Source organism: Kryptolebias marmoratus, linkage group LG20 (assembly GCF_001649575.2).
Source record: "Kryptolebias marmoratus isolate JLee-2015 linkage group LG20, ASM164957v2, whole genome shotgun sequence".
Classification (NCBI taxonomy): Eukaryota; Metazoa; Chordata; class Actinopteri; order Cyprinodontiformes; family Rivulidae; genus Kryptolebias; species Kryptolebias marmoratus.
The window spans coordinates 19843810-19868211 of record NC_051449.1 but is presented as its reverse complement, the minus strand read 5'-3'; the positions used below and the strand labels follow the sequence as shown (position 1 = coordinate 19868211).

At 40.5% G+C, this 24402-nt stretch overlaps 3 protein-coding genes across 5 annotated transcripts in view; 1 reads left to right on the top strand and 2 right to left on the bottom strand.

Annotated features, from left to right (window-relative positions):
• Positions 1–6757, bottom strand: part of LOC108238292 (importin-13) — a 16070-nt gene extending 9313 nt beyond the window's left edge. For all 3 annotated transcript variants that reach the window (XM_017420261.3, XM_017420262.3, XM_017420263.3), the window contains exons 1-10: positions 6296–6757; positions 4926–5051; positions 3475–4115; positions 3265–3405; positions 3052–3193; positions 2799–2965; positions 1521–1641; positions 891–1038; positions 211–392; positions 90–116 (exon numbers count right to left, since the gene is read on the bottom strand). In XM_017420261.3, the coding sequence (XP_017275750.1) occupies positions 90–116; positions 211–392; positions 891–1038; positions 1521–1641; positions 2799–2965; positions 3052–3193; positions 3265–3405; positions 3475–4115; positions 4926–5051; positions 6296–6364 (1764 nt within the window). In that variant the 5' untranslated portion in view covers positions 6365–6757. The remainder of the gene's footprint in view (positions 1–89; positions 117–210; positions 393–890; positions 1039–1520; positions 1642–2798; positions 2966–3051; positions 3194–3264; positions 3406–3474; positions 4116–4925; positions 5052–6295) is intronic.
• A 61-nt stretch (positions 6758–6818) lies between these two features.
• LOC108238294 (mucin-5AC) lies at positions 6819–13926 on the top strand. Its single transcript, XM_017420266.3, has 5 exons — positions 6819–7124; positions 8012–8248; positions 11311–11580; positions 11671–11837; positions 12690–13926. The coding sequence occupies exons 1-5, from the start codon at positions 6956–6958 to the stop codon at positions 12732–12734; spliced, it is 888 nt and encodes a 295-aa protein (XP_017275755.1). The 5' UTR covers positions 6819–6955; the 3' UTR covers positions 12735–13926.
• A 1761-nt stretch (positions 13927–15687) lies between these two features.
• Positions 15688–17418, bottom strand: mgst3a (microsomal glutathione S-transferase 3a). Its single transcript, XM_017420234.3, has 6 exons — positions 17274–17418; positions 16842–16968; positions 16678–16751; positions 16507–16564; positions 16309–16381; positions 15688–16220 (listed from the first exon to the last, which is right to left on the bottom strand). Exons 2-6 carry the CDS (start codon positions 16956–16958, stop codon positions 16081–16083), a joined length of 462 nt encoding a protein of 153 aa, XP_017275723.1. The 5' UTR covers positions 16959–16968; positions 17274–17418; the 3' UTR covers positions 15688–16080.
• Between the last annotated feature and the right edge of the window lie 6984 nt (positions 17419–24402).

Sequence of the window (24402 nt, the reverse complement as noted above, 5' to 3'; positions counted from 1 at the left end):
ACACACACATACACACACACACACACACACAGCTTAATGCAGTCATGTTTGAATAAATGATGAAACTGTTGTCTGAGCTGCTCACTCACCTTATGAACATCCTTTATCAGCACATCCTAAAGGAAAGTCACATTCACAAAAAGAGGAATCACATCAATGTAAAAAAAAAAAAATCTGTTGAACTCTGCCTAAAAGTGAGTGAGGTTTGACCTGTGAGACAGCGAGGATGTCCTGAGCGTAGGGGCCAAGGTCGTGCCTGCACTCCCTGCAGATTCTCTTCAGCGTGGAGATGCTGGACACAGACAGCTCAGCCTTCACTAGGCCCCGAAGCACCATGGGTAATATACCTCCCAACATCACCGGGTGGTCGGCCAGCCACTCAGCAAGTGACCCTGATCAGCAGAAGGAGGGAGGATGCAAGGAGAGGATCATTGCTATGTTTCTATGACAACTGAACAAGATCTACACAGCCAGTCTGTGCTAAAATCTTCCAAAATTATGAAACTTAAACTGCATTTGTGTAAAAACTGCAAAAGATGTCAAAATGCAAGTTTTGCCACGTAAAGTCCAACTTTCTGTGATCTGTTTAAACTTTAAATGATGTTTCTGCTGTGAGGTGTGCCTGAGTTACAGAACTACAAATAGGGCTGGGTTTTCTCCCTTGTTTCACCAATAACCAGAGTACACAGAGAAAACCAATGCATGCACAGGGAGAACATGCAAAGTCCACACAGAAAGGCCTCAAGCTAGGTTGTGAACCTGCAGCTTTCTTGCTGTGAGGCAACAGCTGTAACCACTGTGGCACTGGTCCCCTTAATGATTGGTTAGTTACATTTAAATAAAGATCACTTATTACATAAAGATGACAGTTAACATGCTTGTGTATGTACCTATGGTGTACATGACCGTGTCAGCCAGCATTACATTACTGATGTTGATTCTGGGGATCAAACCAATGAGACCAGGAATAACATCAGAGTAATTCACATCAATGGTCTCAGCGATGGACTGGAAGCCAAACAACAGAGCCTCAGTGTCCTGAAGATGATTAGAAAAAAACAAATTGTGCTGTTAGAACAAAAGATGGTGTGCAGGAAAGACTAACTATAGCCACACAAAGAGGAAATCCGACAGCCTCAGCAACATCTTTCTTGCTGTGCCAGCGTCTGAATCAGGTTTAACCATGTGTTGACAGCGAGCAAACTGTTTACTGTCTCTTAAATTGTTGGTGATTTAATATTCTGTGAAACAGGACATCACTTGATGATCACTGCTATAAGGAATTATGTACATTTATCCAAATCCCACCAGGGTAAGTATCAATCACTATTGTTTTGACTGTCCAGTCAATGTTGGTGTTTGCTTTTTTTTTATTACAGCCAAAATATTTCAATAAAACACCCAAAGATTATAGTCGGTGATATATCTTGATATTATTCTCAGTGGACGAATCAATCCTAAGAATTTGCTGCAGAATGTTATTGCATTTTCATATCAGGTGCTTCAGATGCCAACATTACCTGCCACACTGCAGCCTGTTGGGGGTCCATCAGCTGTCTGCCCAGCTTGTCGTAAAGGTTACTGAGCAGCTCTGCTCCCAGCATTTCATACACATACATCAGAGTGTCAGAGATATCCACCCTGTGAAGAAAACCAGCCACAACAACGCTGATAAAGATGCAAAACAAAGCTCCAAGTCATATTAGCTACAACAACTGACTATTTAATATGGAAAAGAAGAGATACTCTTCAGAGTCACTTCGGTCTTCCTTTGAGTTTCCATCTAACATCATCATCAGGCCCAAATTTAAATAGTAGGCTACAGACTTTATTCTGCTACAGCTGGGAGAGGATACCTGAGTAATATAAAAAAGTCTCCTTTGAGTACTTTTCAACCAAATGAAATTTTAGTTTTAATCATATTTGACATACAGGGGCTTCTTAGTTTATGTTGATCAGTGCTCTCTGCTGCAGCACCACTCACATGTGTTCCTCAGGGTTCCATACTGGGTCCTGTCCCGTTTTCATTATACATACTTCTAGAAAGCAGAATGTCCAGTTTCACTGCTTTGCAGATGATATTCAGCTATATTTCGCCCCCAAACACAAATTAAAGATCCTCTGATGTCTTTATTTGTCTGTTTAAATAACATCAAGCTAAGGATGAATTAAAAATCCTTTCATCCTAATAAACACAAAACAGAAGTCATCTTTTTGAGAGGAAAGATTTTCTAGATGACCCTGACATTTTTGGGTCTCTAGCTTTATTTAAACAATCTTTTGTTAAAAATCTTGATTTTAAGATTTTATTAGTTTTTAGGGTCTTAATGGTCTGGTCCCATCTTCATGTTCACGATCTTACATCATTACGCTTCATCTGGAACACTGAAGTCAATTAACCAGATGGTCTCAGGTGTTTCAGGATCCAAACATAAATGTAAAAGTGATCGCACCTTTGGAACTGCTGCTCCTAACTTGTTATATAATTTTACATTTAACACACAGTTAAAGACCAAATTCAAGTCACTGGCGTTTGACTCAAGTAAAGCTTGACAGCTCGGTTCATTCACTGAATTTTGATGTGCCTTTTAGAACATTTGTACTACTTTTTACTTTATTCTGTTCATCATTACTGCCCTCGCCCTTTGAGGTTCAAGATATAATTTTATTTCTCTTCATTTTATGAGATTTTTGCCTTACAGCACTGGTTCACCTTTTAAAAATTGACATCGACATGGTCATTAGTAGACTTGATCGAATTCTGGAGCTGAATAAAATGTATCAGTCAGTTTTCTCACCTGTAAATACGAAACTGCTCCTTGTCATCAGAGGACCAGGAGGCGTAATCCTCCTCAGATGGATAGTGGGATTTATGTAGCAACACGTCCACCAGCTGGAAATAAACTGGCCTGTAGACTTGCAGGTAAACAGCCTGCTTTTCTTCCTCAAATGACAAAATGTCATCCTAAAGATTCAGCAAATGGCAACAAAATAAAAAATGAACATGTAAAAAGCGAGATTTATGATTGTGACCTTCTTCCGTTCGCGTACCTGCAGAGTGTACCAGAAGGTGAGTGTGAGGGAGCTGGTGGTCTCATTAACTGGGTAGTGTCCAGGGACGTCCGTACAGAACAGAATCATGTTAACCAAAGCCAGATAATCTTGCCAGTGGTCCAAATGTTCCAGCAAAACCCTGTCAAACAAGCAAGTTAAAGTCAAAAACATACCCTGAAACTTGGTTTTAGGATGTGCACATGTGGGTACCTGGAGTGTGTTTCTCCCAAAGCAACAGCAATACGACAGATACCATGTGACGTTTCCATGTCCCCGTCCTGAACGGCCGTCTTCAGCTGGTCAAAGAGCCCCAGAACCAGAGGCATCAGGCTCAACAGAGCATTGATGTACCTGCACACAGGAGCTCAGAGTCACACAGCAATAATCAGAATGTCACCTACGATCCAGCGTGGTTCTCACCTCTGGCAGTCAGGCTGTGAGATGGCATTAACTATCGTCTCCACTGCTGTGTCAAACAGCTCTGAGTTGGACAGCGCAGAGAAACAGTCCTGGACCAGTTGCTGGCTTTCCCCCAACGGGACATCCAGCCCCACCCAGCTGGACAGGCAGCGGAGCACCTTCTCCTTCACCCGACTGGATGAGTCTTGGCTTTGCAGGAGCTGCTGCAGCACGGTGCACACCACGGCCCACTCCCCGGTCAGAGCGTCTCTCAGCTGGGCACGACGAGCCTGGGCTAAACGGCTGCTCTGGAACTCCTCCGGAAGTACGATGAGGAGCTCCAGCAGAGCGAGGCAGTGTGCCTGGGGGTCCTGAGAAGCCTTCGCATCAGAGCCACCTTCAGGATCAGGTTTCTGTGGCTGAAATGCCCTCACCATGTCTGCCACTGGCTGAGACCAGGCCTGAGGAATTAGGTTAAGAGCCATGGAGGCCAAGGCTACACACAGACGAGTCAGAACCATTTTGGGTCCTGAGGAGAAGTGTAAGATATGGGAAAGAAGCTGCATCCTGAGGTTCTCATGTTGCTCTGAGGGAAGGTCACTCCAGTGACGAGAGATCTTGATGTGGAGGGTGCTGGCACCAAAAAACTGAACCTCCGGGATCTGCAAGAAGAAGTCATTTATAACGTGAAGATCCAGTAACAAGAAAATGTTAAATAAAAAGCTTTGTCAGGAAGTTCTGATGTTCAACTCTTGACCTAATTTTCCGAACAAATCATAAAAACATTAAAAAAAAGCACATAACTAAATGAAAAACCTAGCATCCCTTAAAGCAGTGGTGTCCAATCCTGGTCATGGAGGGCCTCTATTCTGCATGTTTTAGTTGTTTCTCTGCTCTTCAGCAGGTCTTCAAATTCTGCAGAAGCCAGGTGTGTCAAAGCAGAGAAACACCAAAAACATGCAGGAGGGTGGCCCTCCAGGACCAGGATTGGACACCGCTGCCTTAAAGAAATGTTGCCCACCACCTTTCAATCCAGAGATTTAAACTAAAATCATCTCATGCTGAGATATGACATAGTTATAGCTGTTTTGGTCAAACTACGAATAAAACATTATGTTCAATTTTATGTGAGCTGTTTATGCTCAAAGTATGTGTTGTTAATGACTCTCAGCTTTTACCACGCCAAATTTTAGCTACAAATCTGTAAAACTAAGTTGTACCCATATTTGTGTTTTAGGTCACTGTCTGACGTCAGTTGGTTGTGATGGCCATCTTGACTCCCAAAGTTGTAGATGTGCATCAAATGATTACTTTCTGAGAAGTCACTAAAATCTGTCCACTAGTTTATGAGACATTTTGCAAAAATGGCAGACAAACAAACTCACACATGCATGCCCACACACACACTGGCTTTTGCCTTTTGGCAGCAGGCGGTAATAAACATGCAGCTGTAGGGGTAGGGAAAGCAGAACCTTGTCGGGGCTGAGCAGGACCCAGCAGAACTGCCATGCCTGGGCCGAGGCCTGGGCCTGGGTCAGCCACTTCTGGGCCACATTCTTACGCTCCATGTCTGGATCAAAGTACAGCTGGTACAGAGCCTGGAGGAGGAAAACAGACGAAGGAGATGCAAGTCATGAAGAAATTACCAAAGGAAACATTTACATACATTGATGAAAACAAAGCTGTACGTGGACAAAAATCATACTTTGGTTCAGGCTGTAAAAAAAAAAAATTTCTTTGGTCAGGTGTTGAGAAGTGTCCGCAGAGGGCTGTGTTTTTGGTACCTGGGAGTTCCAATTGGCCGAGCTGATTTTACAACAGTAGTTAAAGATCCCTGAGGCTGGATGACCAATTATTTTACAGTTTAAAAAATGTGTTGCCATAGCAACTAATCCAAAGCACATGGTGTTGGTTATTATTAGGACAGCATCTGCTTATAGCTGGGATCTTGTTACATATGGTCCAGTTTCCCAAATACAAAACTGCAAACAGCAAACTAGTTTTAACTTTACAAACATTGAACTTTTAATATGTATATATTTTACACCTGTGACAAGTACTACACTCAAAAAACAAACAAAGATTATGTTAGATTGCCTTAAATAGAAGTATGTTTATTATGTGTAACATAAACACGTTAAATGATTCATTTTTGTTGGTTGTATGGAAATAAATAAAAATAAAATGCTGAATAAAATAACAAATTGCATGAAATAATTATAATAATCACAACACACTGTGATTGATTTTTGTCAGAATTAAACATTTATGCTGTTTCAAAACGTGGTTTGAGCTGAAAAAATCTGCTGCAATGTTAAAATGCTTGTTAATGAACCTGGTTTTATTAGATCAGTGCTGTTGTTTTCATCCACTTGTTAAGACCAAAAAAAATCAGCACCATGTTCTGGTTTATACAGCATGATTGGTTTTTATTTCATTAAGCAGTCTAAAACTCGTATGGTAGGAATTCAAACAAATCTAGGGATACTCTTTAAAAAAAGACAATGTAAGAAAAGACAATGTAAAAAAAAAAAATCTAATTTAGCCCCATAAAACCAATCAATCAGTCAACAAAGCTGCACCAAGGTCCTGTATGGTAATATGTTAAGCAGTTAATTAATTAAAAGCATAATAACGCATTTTATTATCTTAAAAGAAAGTTCCTCTAAAATTATGTGCATTTTTTTAAGTTAATTGACAAAATTATGTTTTTGAGTGTATAAACTTCTTAATCCCAGGGGAAGCGGATGATCCTTAAAGTATGCACGTTTTCTGATATATTGTGTGTTCTTGAAGTTATCCCCCGGTTTTCTGCAGTGAGGTGTGTGTTCATTCAACTCACCGCCTCCACATTGTGCTCCGTTAACTCCAGCTCCACCGGGCCGAGTCCCGGGTCGGCTGGAGTCTCCATCTGACGCAGCGGCTCTTCCTGTTTTTTTTTTTGTTTGTTTGTTTGTTTTTATCTCTTATGATTAAAAACGAGAAATCCTGCTCGACAGAGATGGTCCGAACTGATGCCTTCCAGAGTCCAGACCCGATCCCGCAGCTGTCAGCACACTTCACGCATGCGTGCGGTGACACGCTGACCTCTGCGGGGACGGGAAGGAGGTCGGCTCGCAGCAGAAACACAGACACATGCTCAGCTTTAGGATCCGGATCTTTCCTCACTTAAAGCCTCTGACAAGTTATGAACCTGCGCAGAGCGCGTGCTCGTTCGGCGTTCCTGACGCACACAGCTGCGCCTCTGACGCATCGACCTGTGATTGGAGCGCGTGAAAACAGATGAAGCGTTCCAGACGCAGCAGCAGCAGCGAGGTGATGAACCTGGGCTTTGAAGGGGAGGGGAGGACGCGCGCGTGGCTTTGCGGTGGCATCAGTGTTGCGCGCGCACGCACGCGCAGTGAAACGAGTCGCGTGTGTTTGTCCTGGTTGAACAGGCAGCGCGCGGCCCCACCCCTCCGCTCCTCTTCTGCCCGACTCCTTCAGGATATTTTTAGCGCCGATGATGAGCCCTGGCACATCACGGAACAGAAACACCATCAGAGCCAAAAGAGAGGACGGAGCTGCCGCCGAGGGTCCGCGCTCTGCACACAAGAGAGCTGACGACATGAGGGCTGAAATGAATTTAGTGTTTTCGGTGCTGGTGCTGCTCACAGGATCATGGCAGAGAGGTAGGACCTGATCTGATGATGGGATCTGGACTCAGCTGATGATGATGATGATGCTCTCAGCCTTCACCTGAACATTCAGACAGCTGAATGCTTGTTACGTATCTCTATTACCTTATGCAACATACAGTGGCTACTAGTAAATAATAATAGGCTACATTTTGTACATTTAGATTATTCAGTTCATCCATAAATGAATTTCATATTATCAGTTGTTACTGAAAAAAGCTCCAACAGAGTCTCATTGGGGTGTAAAATATTCCGCCCTGTGGACACATTCTGCTGGTTTTAACTCAGTGATACAACCACTGCAAACATTCAGCTGGTGTGATTTTATTAAATGCAGGAATAGCTGCAGCAAAACCTGCTGTGTCCAGTAGTGGAGGTTTTCTATTTAAAAATCCATTTATGAGACTAAAATTATAAGATAAATGATCAGTCAGCAGCTTGGAGCAGACAGGCTGACATGAACCGAACACAGAAAATTAGAGACAGAGAGGAGATAAACAATGGGACATCTTCTTTAACATGGTAGGTCCATTTCCTGTGTCTGTAACTGTTTAAATCAACCACAAGTGGATCTGATTTACCTATTTCTGTGGCTTCTTTCAACATTTGTCTGCTGTTGCTCAGTGGTTGGTTCTGGGTCTTGTAATTTTGAAGCTACAGCTTCGATCCCAGGTTGAGGCTTTTTTTTTTTTACAAACAGCTTATCTATTTATGGCTGTTTTTGTTTAATAAATAATTACATTGTGCAATCTGGTATGTGTTTATTTGTACACTTCAAGTTAAATTTCAATAATTTTAGTACACAATAAAAACCAGATCAATTTTATTATGCCTTGATTCATAAAACTCAGCGCTCAGAGGTTCTTTCTCCCTCCTTTCAGCTGCAGCCTCAGTCTCCGGTCATGGTAGAAGCTCGCCGTCTCCAGAGGAGCTCCCACAGTGGACACAACATCCTGCAGGCTGGAATCAAACCTCAGCTGAACCCACAACCTCCAACACTACAGAAGAGACGGTCCAATCAAAAACTTTGACAGAAGCTGGACCTAAAATTCACTTCTACTCCCCCAACTCTACAGAAGATACATCTCAGCACACAGCCACCGATCACACTCACTCAGGTAATCAACTTATCTTTTGCATTTATTATCAATAGGCTATTATTTAATCATAATAATAATTTTGTCCATTTCTCTTGCTCTACATGTGTAATTTTCCAGTCGAGCCTGTTTACTTTGACTGGAGACTTAAAATAAAACAGTAAAATGCCGCCTGTTTGCAAACACACACTCAGATTCAGTTCCACATGCCAGCGACCCCTGCCACAGAACGTGTGTCGTAACCTCATTTGAGAGATTCCCTTTTATAGATCAGATAAATTTAACCTCCTCAGCTGATGCTGACACAAAAATGTGGGCGTGATGCCACTCTGGCTGCAGCTGTGTCATGTTTCTGCAGAAAAACACGGAGGGTTTTCACTTGACCCAAGCTGCCACTGCAGCTTCACATTCGCACGCTGATAAAGCATGTATCGGTATTTAGCTTGATGATGCAAGCAGGAATTTTTGTATGTTTATTGCTTTGCATTCAGCCTCTCGGACAGAATCTCAGAACACACTCTAATGAGTAAGCTATTTGTTTAACAGACTGTGTGGATGCATAATTATACAGTACGTACAGATCTCCAAATGTAAAGTGATTGTGTGTGCAGTAAAAACAGTGATGCAACATGTGCAGAAGTAATTGTGCAAAAACAGATCAAATTCGATAAAAACTATGTAAAGTGTAAAAAAAAAAAATTGAGTATTGTGACAATACCGGATGCATAACAGTGAGTGGGCATCATCAGTAATGGAAGGAGTTGTTTCCCCTTCAGGACTAGGTGAAGAGGGAGGAGAGAGGAGTTGTGCTTTTAACAGCATATGAGGAGAAACTGTTTCATATTTGTTTTGATTAGTCTGAATCTTCACCAGAAAGCAGGGGAGGTAATAAACAGTGGGGTGGGTTTGGTCTTATAAAATAGAGTAAATGTCACCGAGGGCAGGTGGTTTTGCACCAACCACACCATCCGCTGCAGGTTTTTACAGGTTTTTTGTACATGTGCAGTGGGTAAATTGTTGATGGGTAGAAGTTAGTTCACAGGTGATGAGGGACATGAACAAGCTTTGGCTTTCTGAGGAAACACCCCACCTGATGGGAGACGTGTGTGGAGCAGGTGACGTCAAAGATGTGGACACCAAGGAACCTGTAGCGCTCTCTCCACTCTTCTCCATGTATCTAAACTCAGTGTGCTGCGATTTCCTAACGTCTGTTGGTTTTTGGGATGTTCAAGTCTAAGTTATCATGAGAGCACCACTCTGTCAGGTGCAGAACCTCCACCCTGCAGTCTGTCTCATTATGATTTATTATCAGTCTTATGATGGTGGTGTCGTCAGCAGATGGTGTGGGTGGGGTGAATGAGGGAGAAGTCATGTGTAAAGAGGGACTTAGGATGCACCCTTGTGGTGTACCGGTGTTGAGCATGACAGTGGGTAATGTTTGACACCCCATTTACTTATTCTGGGGTTTGTTGAAGTTCAATACACTTATTAATAGAAACACAACAAAAACCTGTTTTCAGTTGAATGGGACTTTAAAAGACACATTGTGTCAATTCAGATATACTAATAAGTTGAATTATAAAGTACAATTTTGTTACCTTGTAATGTCTCCAACAAAAGAATTTTCAATTTTAACATCCACAATACCTGTTTAAAAAAGTTGTTTGATATAAAACAAATAAAATAACAACAACAAAAAGATTTTCCAGGTTTTAGCTCACAAATTGTATTTTATCTGTAAATATACAGAACCTGCAAGCAACAAAAGGCACAAAACTGAGGAAATTTGATTAAAGTTATCTCAGATTTGTATTCAAATACTGTGGGAAGATGAGCTCAGTATATCTGGAGCTGTTCTCGACAACAAAGGCTTGAAACCATCCCATTTATACCCCAGCCTTGGGCCACCGGCAGGGCTATTTGCTCATTTATGTCAGATATGAACATGAGCTTGTTGTACTGTATTTTAATCTCTGTCGTGATAGTGGTAGTTTGAGAGCTTAGTATTTTCTGAGATGGCACTCGTGCTAAAAAGCTTGAGGACCAGTGCTCTTGAACATAACTCCACCTCTCCAGATTCCCTTCCACCTGCTCCCTACTCTCACTACAGATGTTGTCTGCAAACATCGAAGTCCTGCCTGACCTCATCTATCAACCTGTCTGGCTCAGAGCTGATCCCAGGTGTAATCCCACCACCAACTTGAACCCATCTGTCCTAGACAGTGGATCACGAGTGGGCGTACAGATAAATTAACATTCCAGATCTCTGAGAGGTGCTTGCTTAGGCCAGGTGGTAAAAGATAACGTCCAGAAGAGCTACAAAAGAATAGTTCTGGACTGACCTGATTGCAGTCCTGAACTGTCCAAATGAAATAAAATAAAAATTCTCCTATATTGTTGCTCACCAGAAGACAAAATTTCAGAAAGAATGGAACAAAATAACATCTGACACACATCACTGCCTGGTATCCTCCGTGCCACACCATGTTTTAAGTGTTGTAAGAACAAATATTACAATATTACAAAGTGGGAAAAGTTTTACTTCAAAACTCAAACTGGAATGTGTCGCAGGCCTAAAATGCAGGAATGGATTTATCCAAACAAAACATTTTAGAAAACCATAAAATATCTCATGCTATCTGTAATATTGCATGTTTTATTTGTTTGCTTTGACACACACAGTACCTTGCTGCCATATTTAGTGACTCTCAGCTGGAAGCTCAGAGAGTTTAAATGTGTTGGGAAGTGATCTCTGGAAAAACTTGTGGCTTACCTGAGTTATGCGTCGTTTTACATGAAAGCTGCAGCTGCTGGAATGATCTGTACCACTATGACCATTATTATGATGTTGATCTGATAGCTAGAACCCCAAACAGAGTGGTGAAAACATGTGATGGCCTTTGTTTTGAAAAGCATTTCCAGGTATTGTCAGGGAGTAACGGTGGAACAAACAGGCAGTGCAAACACAACAGAGGGGTTCGATGAGCAGGGTAGTGTAGAGTTTCCTCTTGCTGTTTGCCTTTGAAGGATTCTCTGTACTGTTTTGAGCTGACACAGCTTTATGCTCACACCCTCACTTTCAGCTGCTGCAGACGTCCTTTCATCCACATCGATGGCTCCGAGCACCGCCCCTCTGCGAACCTCTACTACTGAGGGGACGACCACAACATCCCTCCCCACATTTTCATCTCCAACAGTCCAGGACAGAGGCTCCAAAGCCCCCACCTCCATCGCACGGCCTCAGTCTGAAACCCCACCTGCAGCTTCCACGCATCAGACTTCAGCTTCTGGTCGGGCCCCTGCAGGGCCCACGCACCGGGAGCCTCCATCTGAGCTGAACGTTGGAGATGAAAGTAAAGTGACAGATTGAAAAGATAATCCTCAAAGATCACATTTATGCTACCGTTTTTATTTCATCTTGAATTTATTTCTGTATTGTGTAGAGCTGAAGGGGTCTCAGCGCCACTCCAGCTCCCCTCTGGACCCCCTCCTGGCTGGTCTGCTGTCTGTGTTCATCGTAACCACTGCTGTCGTCTTCATTGTTCTCTTCTTCAAGTTCCGCCAGCGAACAAACCACCCTGAGTTCCATCGGCTGCAGGATCTTCCCATGGTGAGATGGAGCAAACCACAAAATACCTCTTGGAGTGGTTAAAGGAGAAAAGGGACAGTTCAGACCTTTAAAGTAGGATTCTATGTAAAGTTTATGAGCATTTATTGTCTTACCTGTTGTAGACAGTGTTTGGAACAACCACAGTTTGGAGAAATAGAGTTTAATTCTGACTGGATAGATGAGCTAATGGCTCGTCTGAGTGGGGCCAAGACCAAAGTGGATGTCTGTCATCCTAAAAGTACTCCATTCTCAAAAGTTCATAGCAGTTCATGCAAATGTTACATGATAAACTTTTACAGTGCTGTAGATTTCATATTCCATGGCTATTTTTGCTCAAATATTATAACAATCCTGAAGGAAGTGATTCAAGGCTGCATCAGAAGTGCTATAGCAAAGGTGGCAACAGTAAAATATTCACCTTTATACAGAATTCAAAGTCAAAAGATCTGAACTATCCCTTTAAGTTTTGTGGAAACAAGTTATGTGTCATTTTTTTATTGCGTGTCGCAATAATGTTTTTGCCCATGTCTGTCTGTGTTTGTGTGTATGTCTGTTAGCAAAACATCTCATGAACCACTGGACAGAATTTAATGAAACTTTCAGGAAATAATCATTGGATGCACATCTGCAACTGATTAAGATTTGGAGCCAAACCTATTAAAGATGCTGCCATAGACAACTGATCTTAAAAAACATGAAAATGGTTACAATTCAATCAGTTCTACAGACATTTTGCTAAACTTTAGTGTGGTAGTACGTATTCCAAGTACAGTATACCATGTTGAATTTCATAGATTTGATTCAAAGTTGCTATTATGCTACATTTCATCCAGTTTTAATCATCTTCTGCAGGATGATCTGATGGAGGACACACCTCTCTCCATGTACACCCACTGATTGAAGCCCACATCCACTTCCCACAGGCAGAAAACGTGCGAAAATCAAGAACCAGCGAAGGCCGCTTTGGATGTGAGAGAAACCTTTGCCTTGATGCAGCTGCCTCTCATCAATGAGTTCCCTGCTGTGAACGAAAGCTTAGTGAGGGTTTGTTAGCCTTTTAAAACTGAAAGGTTTTCTTAGTCGCTCCACATTTTTTCCACATTCCCTGAATCATTCTGGAGACACTCAGTTTTTGAGGGAACTTTGTGTTTTTTTGTTCTCACCTGTTTGAAATGAATGGCACCTCTCCACCTGAACTGCATACTTCTGCACAGCACTTTAATGTGATCCAAATGACCACACTGCCCCCTAGGGGACATGTGAGGGAATCTGGCTCAAGCTGGCACAGACTCCTCAGTAGATATATCATTAAAACCTCAGGTTACTGAACAGTAAACACAACGAGAGACACAGACTGACCGAAGATATTAAGTGCGATTAAGTGACTTGTTGTAAAGTTGCCAACATGCCCAAACAAACTTATTAAAGAGCATTATTTTAGATGCTTTAGGTGACCAAATATTAGTAAAGTGCACTTTCAAACCCAACTGCTGCCATAAAGAAAGCTGCATCAGGTCTCAGACAAATTTGACACAAACATTTGCAATTAAAAATCATATATATAAAAAAAAAATCACCCCCCGCCAAAATATAATCATCATTCAGTCCAAATTACACATTTTAGCTCAAGTGAAAAGTCTTTAATATGTAGTTAAAAGTGTGTTATAAAACTCCTGTTATTGTAGTTTGATACTATATGAGTCTAGATTTTGATTCTTTTTTATATTGAGTGTTAAATCCACGGATGCCCTCCAGTAAGAGACCTTGCTGCACTAAACGCACACTTAAATGCACACTGTAAAGGTAAAACAATGGTTAAATGTTAACAGTGTTGTAAAACCTTAAAAGGGCGATCACTCACATTGATTCAAAGCCAAGTGGGTGAGAAGCAGCATGTAAGGGTTTTTACAGCTTTGCTGTCTGTTTCTGTTAGGTGGAGTGCCGTGCAACTAAGATATTGCATCAGAGTTTAAAGCTATAGTATTAACGTTACTGCTGAGTGTTAAAAAGGACTGTGTATACCAATGAAATGTAAGAATGTGGTTTTAAGGAAGCTTGCCTATTTAATATTAAAACAGAAACCACTTTGCTTTGAGTGTCGGTTGTTGTGTTACAAAACAGTGACAATGTGAGTGAAATTCAGTGCAATATTTTGTGTTATTGTAACGCCTCTTTCCAAATATGATTAGGTTGTATGCATGTGTGAGTGTGTTGAAATCAACGATGCAACAAAGCTACCGCTCCTGCCTGGACAAGCCATGTGGATTTTGAACAATTAGCTTATAAAAAAAAGTCTGACACTCCTTTCACACACACCTATGTTGACACAACTTTACAATCAATCAGTACCTCCACTAAAGACTTGATAAGCTCAGGAGATTTTTTTCTGTTTTTCTTTGGGTGTTTCTTTTTTTCGAAGGGTTAAATAGCAGCCAGCATGTCAGGTCCCTTTCACAACTTTTTTTTTTACAATGTAAGACAAAAAACAAAATCAGCCAGAATGTAGATGGTCTTGGCATGGTCTGCAAGAATTAAGAAGTTGTGAAGGGCTTTAAGCATGCACAAAACTTTTGTAGTGAGGTTGTGATAGTTTACTATGGTGGCAGCAGTGAGTTGAGGTCCTGGATGGAGCATGGTGGCAGCGTATATCATGTGGGGTCTGACCATGACCTGCTTGAGATTAGTGTTGTGTCGTTCATGAACGATTCGTTCAAATGAACGAATCTTTTGAGTGAACGGACTGAACCAAATAACTTAATTCACTGATTCGTTCCTTAATTAGTTCAGTTGAGAAAAAAAGAAAGAAAGAAGAAAAAAATAAAAGAAAATAAGGAAAAAAAGGAAAAAGAAAAAACTTAGCTCAGTTGAGTTCAGCTGGAGTGGAACTTCTGCATTCTGTGAGTCACTCATGACGTAAATCTAAACGACACAGCAGCGTGCGCCGTGCGGGCAGGGAGGGATTTACTCAGTAAACTTACTGCTGACTTGCGCGTGCGCAGAAATAACGAACGTACTGCCGCCGAGGAGTGATCCGTATAATGAACGGCACTTTCTGTTAGAAGGATGTTGATGTTGGTCTCTGGCTGCATCTTTGAAATATGTTTGTGTGTCTTATAATCCCATGGGGGCTGGGCACTTTTTATGGTGTATGGCTCAAAAGAAATAAGCTAAACTTACTATCTAACTAACTAATAAACTGTGTGAACTGAAGGATTCGGTGAACAAATCTTTTGAACAAACCATGTTGTAACAGGTGTTGAAGAGCGTAGCATGGTCATCATGCACAGTGAAGGGTGGCGTTACCTGCAGCAGACAGCAGTCAGAGCGACCTCAGTTTGGAGAATGAAGAGGTCAAGCTAACATGTAGTCCATTTGAGAGCAAATTCTTATCATCTAATAACAACTCAAATCTTAAAAACTTCATTGCGGTTCTTAGTGAACACATTATACTTAACCTTTACAACACAGTCTGTTTCAACATGCTACACGTGAAACCCATTAAAAAAACAAACCCACTTCAAGTTACTATCTGATGCAGAAGTGAGGCGCTTAAAATGAAAAAAAAAATCTATTTTTTACTATTTGTGATCAGCTTTAAACATTTTAACGTTTGTTTTAGTTGGCAGAAATTCTCTAGTATTCTACACAAATAGAATTTATGCCAGAGATAACGCTGACCGCTGTCTACGGCAGGTAAGATAGTGACTGCTTATACATGTTGCACACAACCCCTTTAAAAAAAAAAAAATTAACCATTTTTTATGTCCCACATTTCTTCATTAGTGTGGTTTATGAGTAATATCAAGAAAATGAAAATTGGAGTCAATTTTCTAAAAGCAATACTTGACTGATCGTTAAGATACAAAATCTTTATTTTTCAACTTGGTAAACACAACAAATTGAGGTGATATGATGTCACAAACATCTGATTATTTTTGTTGCAAAAATACACAATATTAAGAGTTATGTAGCCAAATGACTGCAAGCTCAAAATCAGAGTGCAGCTGCAAAAAATAAAGAAAATCAGAATGCCGATCTGTTATTGGACCACATCCAGCAATCTAACTTTCTTTTTTTTCTTTGAGGGAACCAGTCAGACCACTTGTCAACATGAACTGAACCTGTTACACCGGTCACAAACTAGCAAACGCGCTACAAGGAACAGAGTCTTTACATTGTGTTTAGTTGCTTTGATTAGTGTAATAAAGACCGAGCAAGGGCAACGGTGAAGTCTTCCTCCTCGTTAATGACAGCCCTTGGTATGGAAGGGCCCAAACCGTGGGCCAGCCCAGCCCAGCAGATGGCGACCATAGTTCAAGGTGCACAGAATCATCCCAAGAAAAGCCACGTTTCCAAACGCTCCCCTCATTCGCTTTTTGGGATCTGGTAAAGACAGATTTTTAAGAGCACTGCAGCAGAATGTTTGCATACAAACTCAGACCTGCACCATTCCCGCCCTGCGTTATCTTACCTCCTGTAGAGTAGCCATGTGCGTACACCTCTCTGCCGACAACCCACACGGCTCCAAGTCCGCTAATGAGACGCTGAGACAGACACACAATGACACAGACATGCTTTAGATGCTGCACCTGGATGTAGGTGTGTAGGGATCAGATTGTTTTGGTGCGGACTGATGTAGCATGACAACACAAAAAAGGATAAAACTCACAGGGCAGTGAAAACCACCGACAACCAGGCAGAAAAGGAAGGCGGGGTAAATTTCCAGTCTGGTGAATGATGACAGGAGCAGATTAGCTTCACAGTTTTTGTTTATTTGTTTTTAAATCAGTGACATGGGAGTAAAACCAGCAGGTGGGTGCACACATTTCATGGTACCTACGTGTTCTGGTGGGCACGCTGGATGCAGTTGAAGATGTGTCCATTCTCGGGGTCATCGCTGTACATCTGAGGATACTGGGAGGAGCAGACAAAGAGAGCTTGTTTGCATTCGGCACCAGGCTGTAAAAACTGGGACTTTCAAAAAGAGGCACTCCTCCTGCTCACCTGCACGTTGTACTTCTTCCGGGCTTTGCCGACTTTCATGGCCAGATGTCCCACCATGACCACACTGGCTACACCTGTCAGCACAACGTATCCATACTCCTTGGAGAGCACGACCATCTTGACAAACCTGACAAAGCGAAAGTTACCAACACGGTCCTGATAATTATGGGTGATTCATTTACTAGAAATGCAACAGTCCTGTTAAAGCCTTTCGTTTTACCTTTAAGCTAGCTGTTTAAGTAGCACTAATACAGATTTAGCTGATATTTAAAAAGAAACTACCTCTTCCAGCTGGAAAAACTAACAAACTACACAAAAAGCAAGGACGCCTGAAAAACTAAAGGTCGAATGAGGACGGCTGCACAAATTGAGCTTTAAAAGGCAAATTATGGGGAAAGAAATGACAGCACTTGCTTACAAACACATAATTACCTCGGAAAATTTGGCGCTATAGGCAGTCAGCTCCGATTCTCTCCCGTAGAGACGCAGTGAAAGTCAGAGAACCGTGACGTTTTCTTTGCCTTTCCGTGTTGGTGCGTGATGACGTAACGCGCACACGCAGATAGGGCGGGGCGTAAACTTGAACCGTTGAAGCTGATGACCTCCATAGACATGAATACTATACTACTACTAATACTAATATTCATGTTTGTGATGACCTCTCTGTGGTTTGCTTCGTGGATTTTCAACTAATGTGTTCGTGTTAGGAGCCTTAGGCGGGGAAATTAGGTATTTTACCGTCGAAATGAGCTTCCTTAAGGGAGAAATGTGTTCAACCTCACTTTATTTTGTCATAATCCTAAACATCTTGGTAATATTGTCACCAGAAAGAGCACTTATGGTGCACCATTGCATTTAAGACAGATGTCCCTGATTTAAAACTGCTTTACTAAAATGGTGGTTCACTGCAGCCTTAAACTAAACTTACCGGTTTGGAGTTTCTGACTCATGCAACATTATTCTACACATATTGTGGAGCTGAACTCTGTGCAGGAGTAAACAAATCAAAGGTGTGGTGAGATAATTATTGGCACATAGAAGAAGAAAAAAAGAATAAACAAATACACATTTGTATCTATCAGATATAAACCTTTTTAGTCTGACATTTGATTTTCTTTGGATATAGTTTCATATAACATTTTCTAAAGTAAGCCTGTGTTAGAAGTTTAGAGGCAAAAACACCATTTAGTTTTGAGTGGAGTTGGCATCTGACAAACAGCAGAAATGTAACCTTGCTGCACAATTAATGAAAAATGTCACTGGCAAAAAAATGGTTTCAACAATTTATTATGCAAAATGTACAAAGTACAATGCACACTAATGAATTTGGGTTTAAATGTGCCAGGTTTAGCCATAAGGACTAATTTTTAGTTTTGCAGGCTGATGGGCAAACACTTAAGCAAAAGTACAGGATAAAATAAAACATACACACAGATCAAAACTGAGAACACTCATGATCCACTCAGGACCCTATAAGAAATAGAAAATACAAATAAAGTTAGGCAAACAAAAAGATTCTGCAAATACGTTGAGGTGAATGGTGGTGCCGGTTTTGATGTTCCTTCAGATATGGTTTTACATGAGTTTAAAGATGAAATAAGTGAAAGCTTCTCAAAATCAGTGGAAAACTATTTTAATGCTTACAACCTTTAAATGACCACACAGTTTTCCAAATGTTGCTTGATTTAATGGCACTTCACAGCTACCTCTAGTGGTGGACCTTGTACCAGTTGCACTTTCAGTCCTCTCTTTGATAAAATCATTTAAAGCAGGTGGGACAAATCTGTCAAATCATATTTAAAATTAATGCAATTCTGGAGAGTTAACAATTATGTCCTCCAAAATGTTGCTCTGATGAAGTAAAAAAAAAATTTTTAAGTGTTTTTATTGTTTTAAGATTTGTGAATCAGTTTGTGAATGACCAAGAAGTGACCCAAAAATTCATTACAGGAAAATAAAATAAATGTAGCTACATCTGAGCATCATCTACTGTCACATATAGTCTTATTTGTTTAAAGTTTTGAAGATGAAATTTAACAGTGTTAGCCACTTCATTAATATATTTTTAAAGGAATTCCAAGATGTCTTAATTAATTTAAATATTAAGCTTCTAAACAATAAGACAAAAAAAAAATTAAACACAGTATATCTTCAGATTGTTTTATAGAGGTCATACAAGATTCAACTTAAGTACACTTGAGTAATTAAGAATTACAGATGACATATAACTGTCTCATTTGCATATTTAGAAATTAACATTTGGCAAACATTGGGTAAATTATTATAATATATCATATTATATATCTTTCATTTAAAATATAAACAGAACTGGACCAAGAATACAGCCTTGTGGAACTCCTGCAGGATAGTCAATATGTGAAATTTTGAGCCAGTTAATTCAAACCCATTGCTTTTTGTTTGATAGATTACATACAAAGAATAGTTTCCTCACAATCTGAGTGACCGTGAAGAAGGAGAACAGTGAGAGAGACCACAAAGACCCCTGTGAGGCACTCTGAAGGAGTTAAAGCTTCAGCAGGTGAGATGGTGAGACTCTACATTCAACAACTGTTCTCTGGGTTCTTTACCAGACTGAGCTTTATTGGCAAGTGGCAAACAGAAAACCACTGTTGAAAAAAAAACTCAGATTAAATCTTGACTTGAGTTGGTATAGATTATTAAGAGACTCATGCCACTCATCAGTTTATGAGGCTGTCTTGCTCTTGGTAGATTTACACATGTTCCATATTCCTTCCATTTCTTGATGATGGATTTAACAGAACTCCTGGGGATGTTTAGGAGCTTGAAAATCCTTTTGTACCAATCCCCTGACTTGTACTAATAATAATGTTTCCCCTGAGTTGAATTAGGACACTTATTTTAAAATGCAACTACTTATTTTACATAAAATATTTTTATTTAATTGGTGTTACTCTGTATAAATTTAGTTTCACTTTGACAATAAAAGGGTCTTTTTAAATGTTTTTTTTTTGTAAAGAAGGCCATTTTATAGTGATCATGACTGATTTACAACAGCAATAAAAGCAGAAAACATCCAACACTTTGCAAGGCACTGTAGATAATTAACAGTAGTTTATTTATATATGAATGCCTTTTCTGATACTCACTGGTACAAGCGGTAGTGATTTCCCTGGCAGGAGTTTGTACTCAGACTGACCAGGCTTTCTGTCTAGGTGACCCCTTTCTCTGCAGAGCTAATCTGTTTTTTATTGCCCCCATTTTGCCTCGGTGTTACAGGGACAGGTGCGAGCATGCCTCGGTTCTTTTCAAGTGTCTCAGTGTCAGTTCACTGTATCATGGCCCTGACCCAGAAGGCTGATGGAATGCAGCCATATAATCTGTCCTCTGTTGGAGAGATGTGGGATGTGACAGGCCACTGTTTCCTGGATCACATGTCAGGGCCTGCAGAGGGATGTGAACCACAGAAAACCGCTGTTTTTTATTCAGCCAGCCTGCGATACTACGACATACCTCAGTTTTATTTATTTTATATCTGTTAAAGACCTTTATTTGCTGTACATGGCTTCCGTCACACCAATAGTTACCTTTATATTGCTCACTATAACAAAGATAGGTTTTATAAATCTTGATCAATCATAGATAAAAATACAGGAGACAATTTCCTGCAACTAGATCATGATATGCACTGAGCAGTGCTTTCGGATTTTGTCTTTGGAACAATTCGAATGTTTTAAAAACAAATTGTAGATCATTCAAATGATAACGGCCGTGTCAAAACTCCTGCTACCACTGGGGGAGCAATCAAGCTTAAAAGTATAAAAAACAGTGCAACCAGTGCAGATAAACTCAAAAAGAGGCAAAAATTAAAGTCTTGGGTGTATTTCCCCACAGATTAAAGGACCTAGCATGTCTTCAAGTAATGCATATCACCCACTGCATTTCACACCAGCGTTTTAGACTAAGATCATCTTATGATGAGAAATGATGAGTTGTAGCTGTTTTGGTCAAAGCTTTAGAAAAAGTGTTATGGACAAGAAGTCACTCTAAGAGATGACTCTCAGCCACTACCATATAATCTTTTAGCTCAATATCTTTAAAACTGACTGAGTTATAGCCATTTTTGTGTTGGCTAATATTGATTAGCTGTGACAGCCATCTTATATTAGATTGACTCCAAAAATTAATCAGTTGTAGATATACATTGAATGTTTTTTTTTAAAGTTTTATTGAAATCCGGCCAGTGGTTCTTGAGATATTTTGCTAACAGACAGACATAGTTCATTCCAAATAGTTAGGGACAAAATGTTAAAGTTCTTGTGCAATCAGTTTGCACTCAAGGTGTATGTTGGTGATCAGTCTCAGCTGCAACCACACAAAGTTTTATGTCAGTATCTGTAAAATTAGCTGATTTAAAGCCATTTAAGTGTTTTTCAAGCTCAGCTGGCTGTGACAGCCATCTTGTATCAGGTTGACTCCAAAAGTTAACTAATTGCAGACGTACATTTAATGGTTACTTTCTGCAGGTTTCATCAAAATTTATCCAGTGGTTCATGATATATTTCGCTAACAGACATGTGACACGAGCAAAAACATCATCGTCAACTTTTCCCTTACAGGGCTGGTAGATAATAATGCAGCAATAATAGCTACAGAGTTGTTGGCTCTATAAAATATTACCAGACATTCAACACTAGATGTCCTCGTAAAGTCACTGAATGTTCTTGACAAGAAACAGCTGTGAGGATTAGCTCAGTCCACACTGAGAGCAGGGACAAAACACACGACACACAAAGCTGAACGAGAAAAACAGCTCAACTTTATTTATTTTTCTTTGTGAGTAAACAGCAGTGAAGGTCAGTGGGGGTTGCTGGTCGCCGGCGTCGGGTAGGTTTTTCAAGGGCTTGTCAGCACCACATCTGTCCTCCTCTTCCTCCTCCTCCTCCTCCTCCTCCATCATCATGCTGAGTCTGATTCAGCACTTCAACACCTACACACTGAACCAAGAATAGACTCAGGACTCCACACTGCGACTGGAGAGAGTGGAAAAACAGGCAAGGGCCCAGACCACCATGTAGCTGGACCCACCACGACTGGCCCCATCACCTGGTTGGTTAAAGTCATCACCTTCAGGGCAAACATTTGCTGATTAGTGAAGTTAGTTGTCCCTGTCGTCTAAAGTGGATTGTGATGCAACATGCCTCCAGATGTTAGGTGCACCCGCTCTGTTTTAGGCACACACCAGAGGCAGGCTGATGGGAGGCATGTGTATAGCAGATATTATTAACAATGCCAGTGCACATGCACTATTCAGCCACTAATCTACGATTCTGTCACAATTTTCTTTAACTAAATACATCAAAACATGTGGTTAAATTGGGAATAGTGTGCTATGACTAATGGTCAACTGTACTGCATATAAGTTTCACATTGATAACAATGGTGTTTTGGCCCTCTTTGGATCTCTGTAGCTCAGTCATACATCGTAATAAAAACATTCAAAGTTTAAAGAAATCATGGAAAAGTTGGGCTTTAGATGACTGAACGGCAAATTTTGATGACTTTTAACGGTACCTATATGTGATCAAACATAAATAAAGGAGATCCTGAACTATATCAAATGATACAGTTAAAAGAATTTACTCCAACATTTTTTTTTCATATGCACTTCTGAAATGGAAACAAAGCAGTCGTCTGACTTTGCTTATTATTAAGGATTTTTCCACAGAAAGTTCAACTTAATGTGTTGATGTCACACTAACTTTTGAGCTGTCTAAACTTTCCAAAGTTTTTGCAAATGAGTTCTTCTTATTTCCACAAACTTTCAACTTTTCTACAGCTTAAACCACATGTTTACATACACTGCATAAAAAGTCTGACATGCCCAAATAAGAGAGATTTATTTTTTTTTTTTTTACAATAATTTCTTCAAAGTCACAAGTTTCCATCCACTTTCTTAGTATTTTGTAGTGTTGTCTTTAAATTGTCTGACTTGGGTCAAACATTTTGGGTTTTCTTCCACAAACTTCTCTCAATAATTTGCTGTAATTTAGTCCCGTTCCTCCTGACAGAACTGGTGGAACTGAGTCCGGTTTGTTGTCTTTTCAGCTCTGAGCACAAACTCTCTATGGGACTGAGATCAGGACTTTGTGATGGTCGCTCTGAAACACTGACTTTGTTGTCCTGAAGCCTGTTTGTAACTAATTCAACAGTCTGCTGAGGGACATTGTCCATTTGAAGACCTGTTTGTGTCCAACCTTTAACTTCCTGTCTGATGTCTTGGGATGTTGCTTCAATATTTCCTCATGTCATCATCTATTTTATGAAGTGCACCAGTCCCTCCTGCAGTAAAACACCCCACACCATGATGCTACCACCCCCGTACTTCACAGTTAGGATGGTGTCCTCAGGCTTTTAAACTTCCTCTTTTTTTCCTCCAAATGTAATGATGGTTAATAAGGTCAAACAGATCAGTTTTAGTTCCATCAGACCACCATGGATTAAGGACCACCCAGCTACCTCTGCCCTATACATCCACAGGTGTGCCTCCAGTTAACTCAGGTGTTGTCAACTAACCAATCAAAAACTTCCAAAATCATAACATCATCATCTTGGCTTTCCAAAATTGTTTCAAGTCAAAGTAATTTTAGCGTATGTAAATTTGTGACTATGAAGAAATCAAAATTTCTCTAAAATGTTTTTCTCTGTCATTGTTTAAGAACAATAAATAATTTGGGGATTCATTACTAACTCAAAACAGGAAAGGTCTACTCTGATTTAATGTCAGACAGTGAGGAATAAACAGTCTTGTCATTTTATACAGTGTATCTTCACATCTGGTTTCAACTCAACATCAAACGTCAGCATTTTTGTCCTCTTTTTGTCTCTCACTGATGAAGCACTTTTGTTTGTTTTCTCTCAAATCTCCCCAGACTGCAGAGTGCGCCCATCCAAACTCTCATTGACTTCCATTGCATCTGCGCTCACAATTTCTCTTCAAAACTGGAAGAGAAATCTCTTTAACTTGTCACGTCTCCTACGTAAAACACTGCAGATCTAAAAATGGACATGTCTGACAACCAAATGTCCCTGCCACTTACAGTTCAGGGTTTCTTTTAATGGGACTTACAGTTCTTGCAAAGTGACTGTTTGAGGCTTACTTTCTGTCGAGTTCTGTCTGCCTGTTTTACAAAGAGTGCTGTCAGGGACTGAGAGACACAGACGTGCTGTTGCCATCCCATTTGTTTTGTTCTTGGTTCTCTTTACACTTCTTATACAGTTTAGACATCAAAACATGGACATTTCTTCATTATTATTACAAAATTACTGTTGGGCTTCATGAACGAAAGTTGATGTTTGCTTATTTCTTGGGTTGTGGCTGCGCTGGCACCCTTTAGAATTTCTTCAGAACTGTTCTCTTTTGGATGATGCTTACATTAGTCTGGATTATGCACCCACTAAGCTACACCTGAGGCCAGCAGAGCCTCAGCTGAAGCATCTCGCGGCTGACCTTTATCCCAGTAAATGTTAAATGCGCATGGATTATACTCTGCTGGCCTCCGTGTGTGTTTATAGGGTACAT

What these genes read in the sequence shown, in the direction of transcription:
- mgst3a (XM_017420234.3), bottom strand. Translation starts at nt 16,958, where the DNA reads ATGGTCGTGCTCTCCAAGGAGTATGGATACGTTGTGCTGACAGGTGTA. An exon ending in CAGCGTGCCCACCAGAACAC is followed by an intron (nt 16,565 to 16,677) that starts GTAGGTACCATG and finishes ATCATTCACCAG; the next exon opens with ACTGGAAATTTACCCCGCCT. An exon ending in ACATGGCTACTCTACAGGAG is followed by an intron (nt 16,221 to 16,308) that starts GTAAGATAACGC and finishes TGTCTTTACCAG; the next exon opens with ATCCCAAAAAGCGAATGAGG.
- LOC108238294 (XM_017420266.3), top strand. Translation starts at nt 6,956, where the DNA reads ATGATGAGCCCTGGCACATCACGGAACAGAAACACCATCAGAGCCAAA. An exon ending in CACAGGATCATGGCAGAGAG is followed by an intron (nt 7,125 to 8,011) that starts GTAGGACCTGAT and finishes CCCTCCTTTCAG; the next exon opens with CTGCAGCCTCAGTCTCCGGT. An exon ending in CACCGATCACACTCACTCAG is followed by an intron (nt 8,249 to 11,310) that starts GTAATCAACTTA and finishes CCTCACTTTCAG; the next exon opens with CTGCTGCAGACGTCCTTTCA.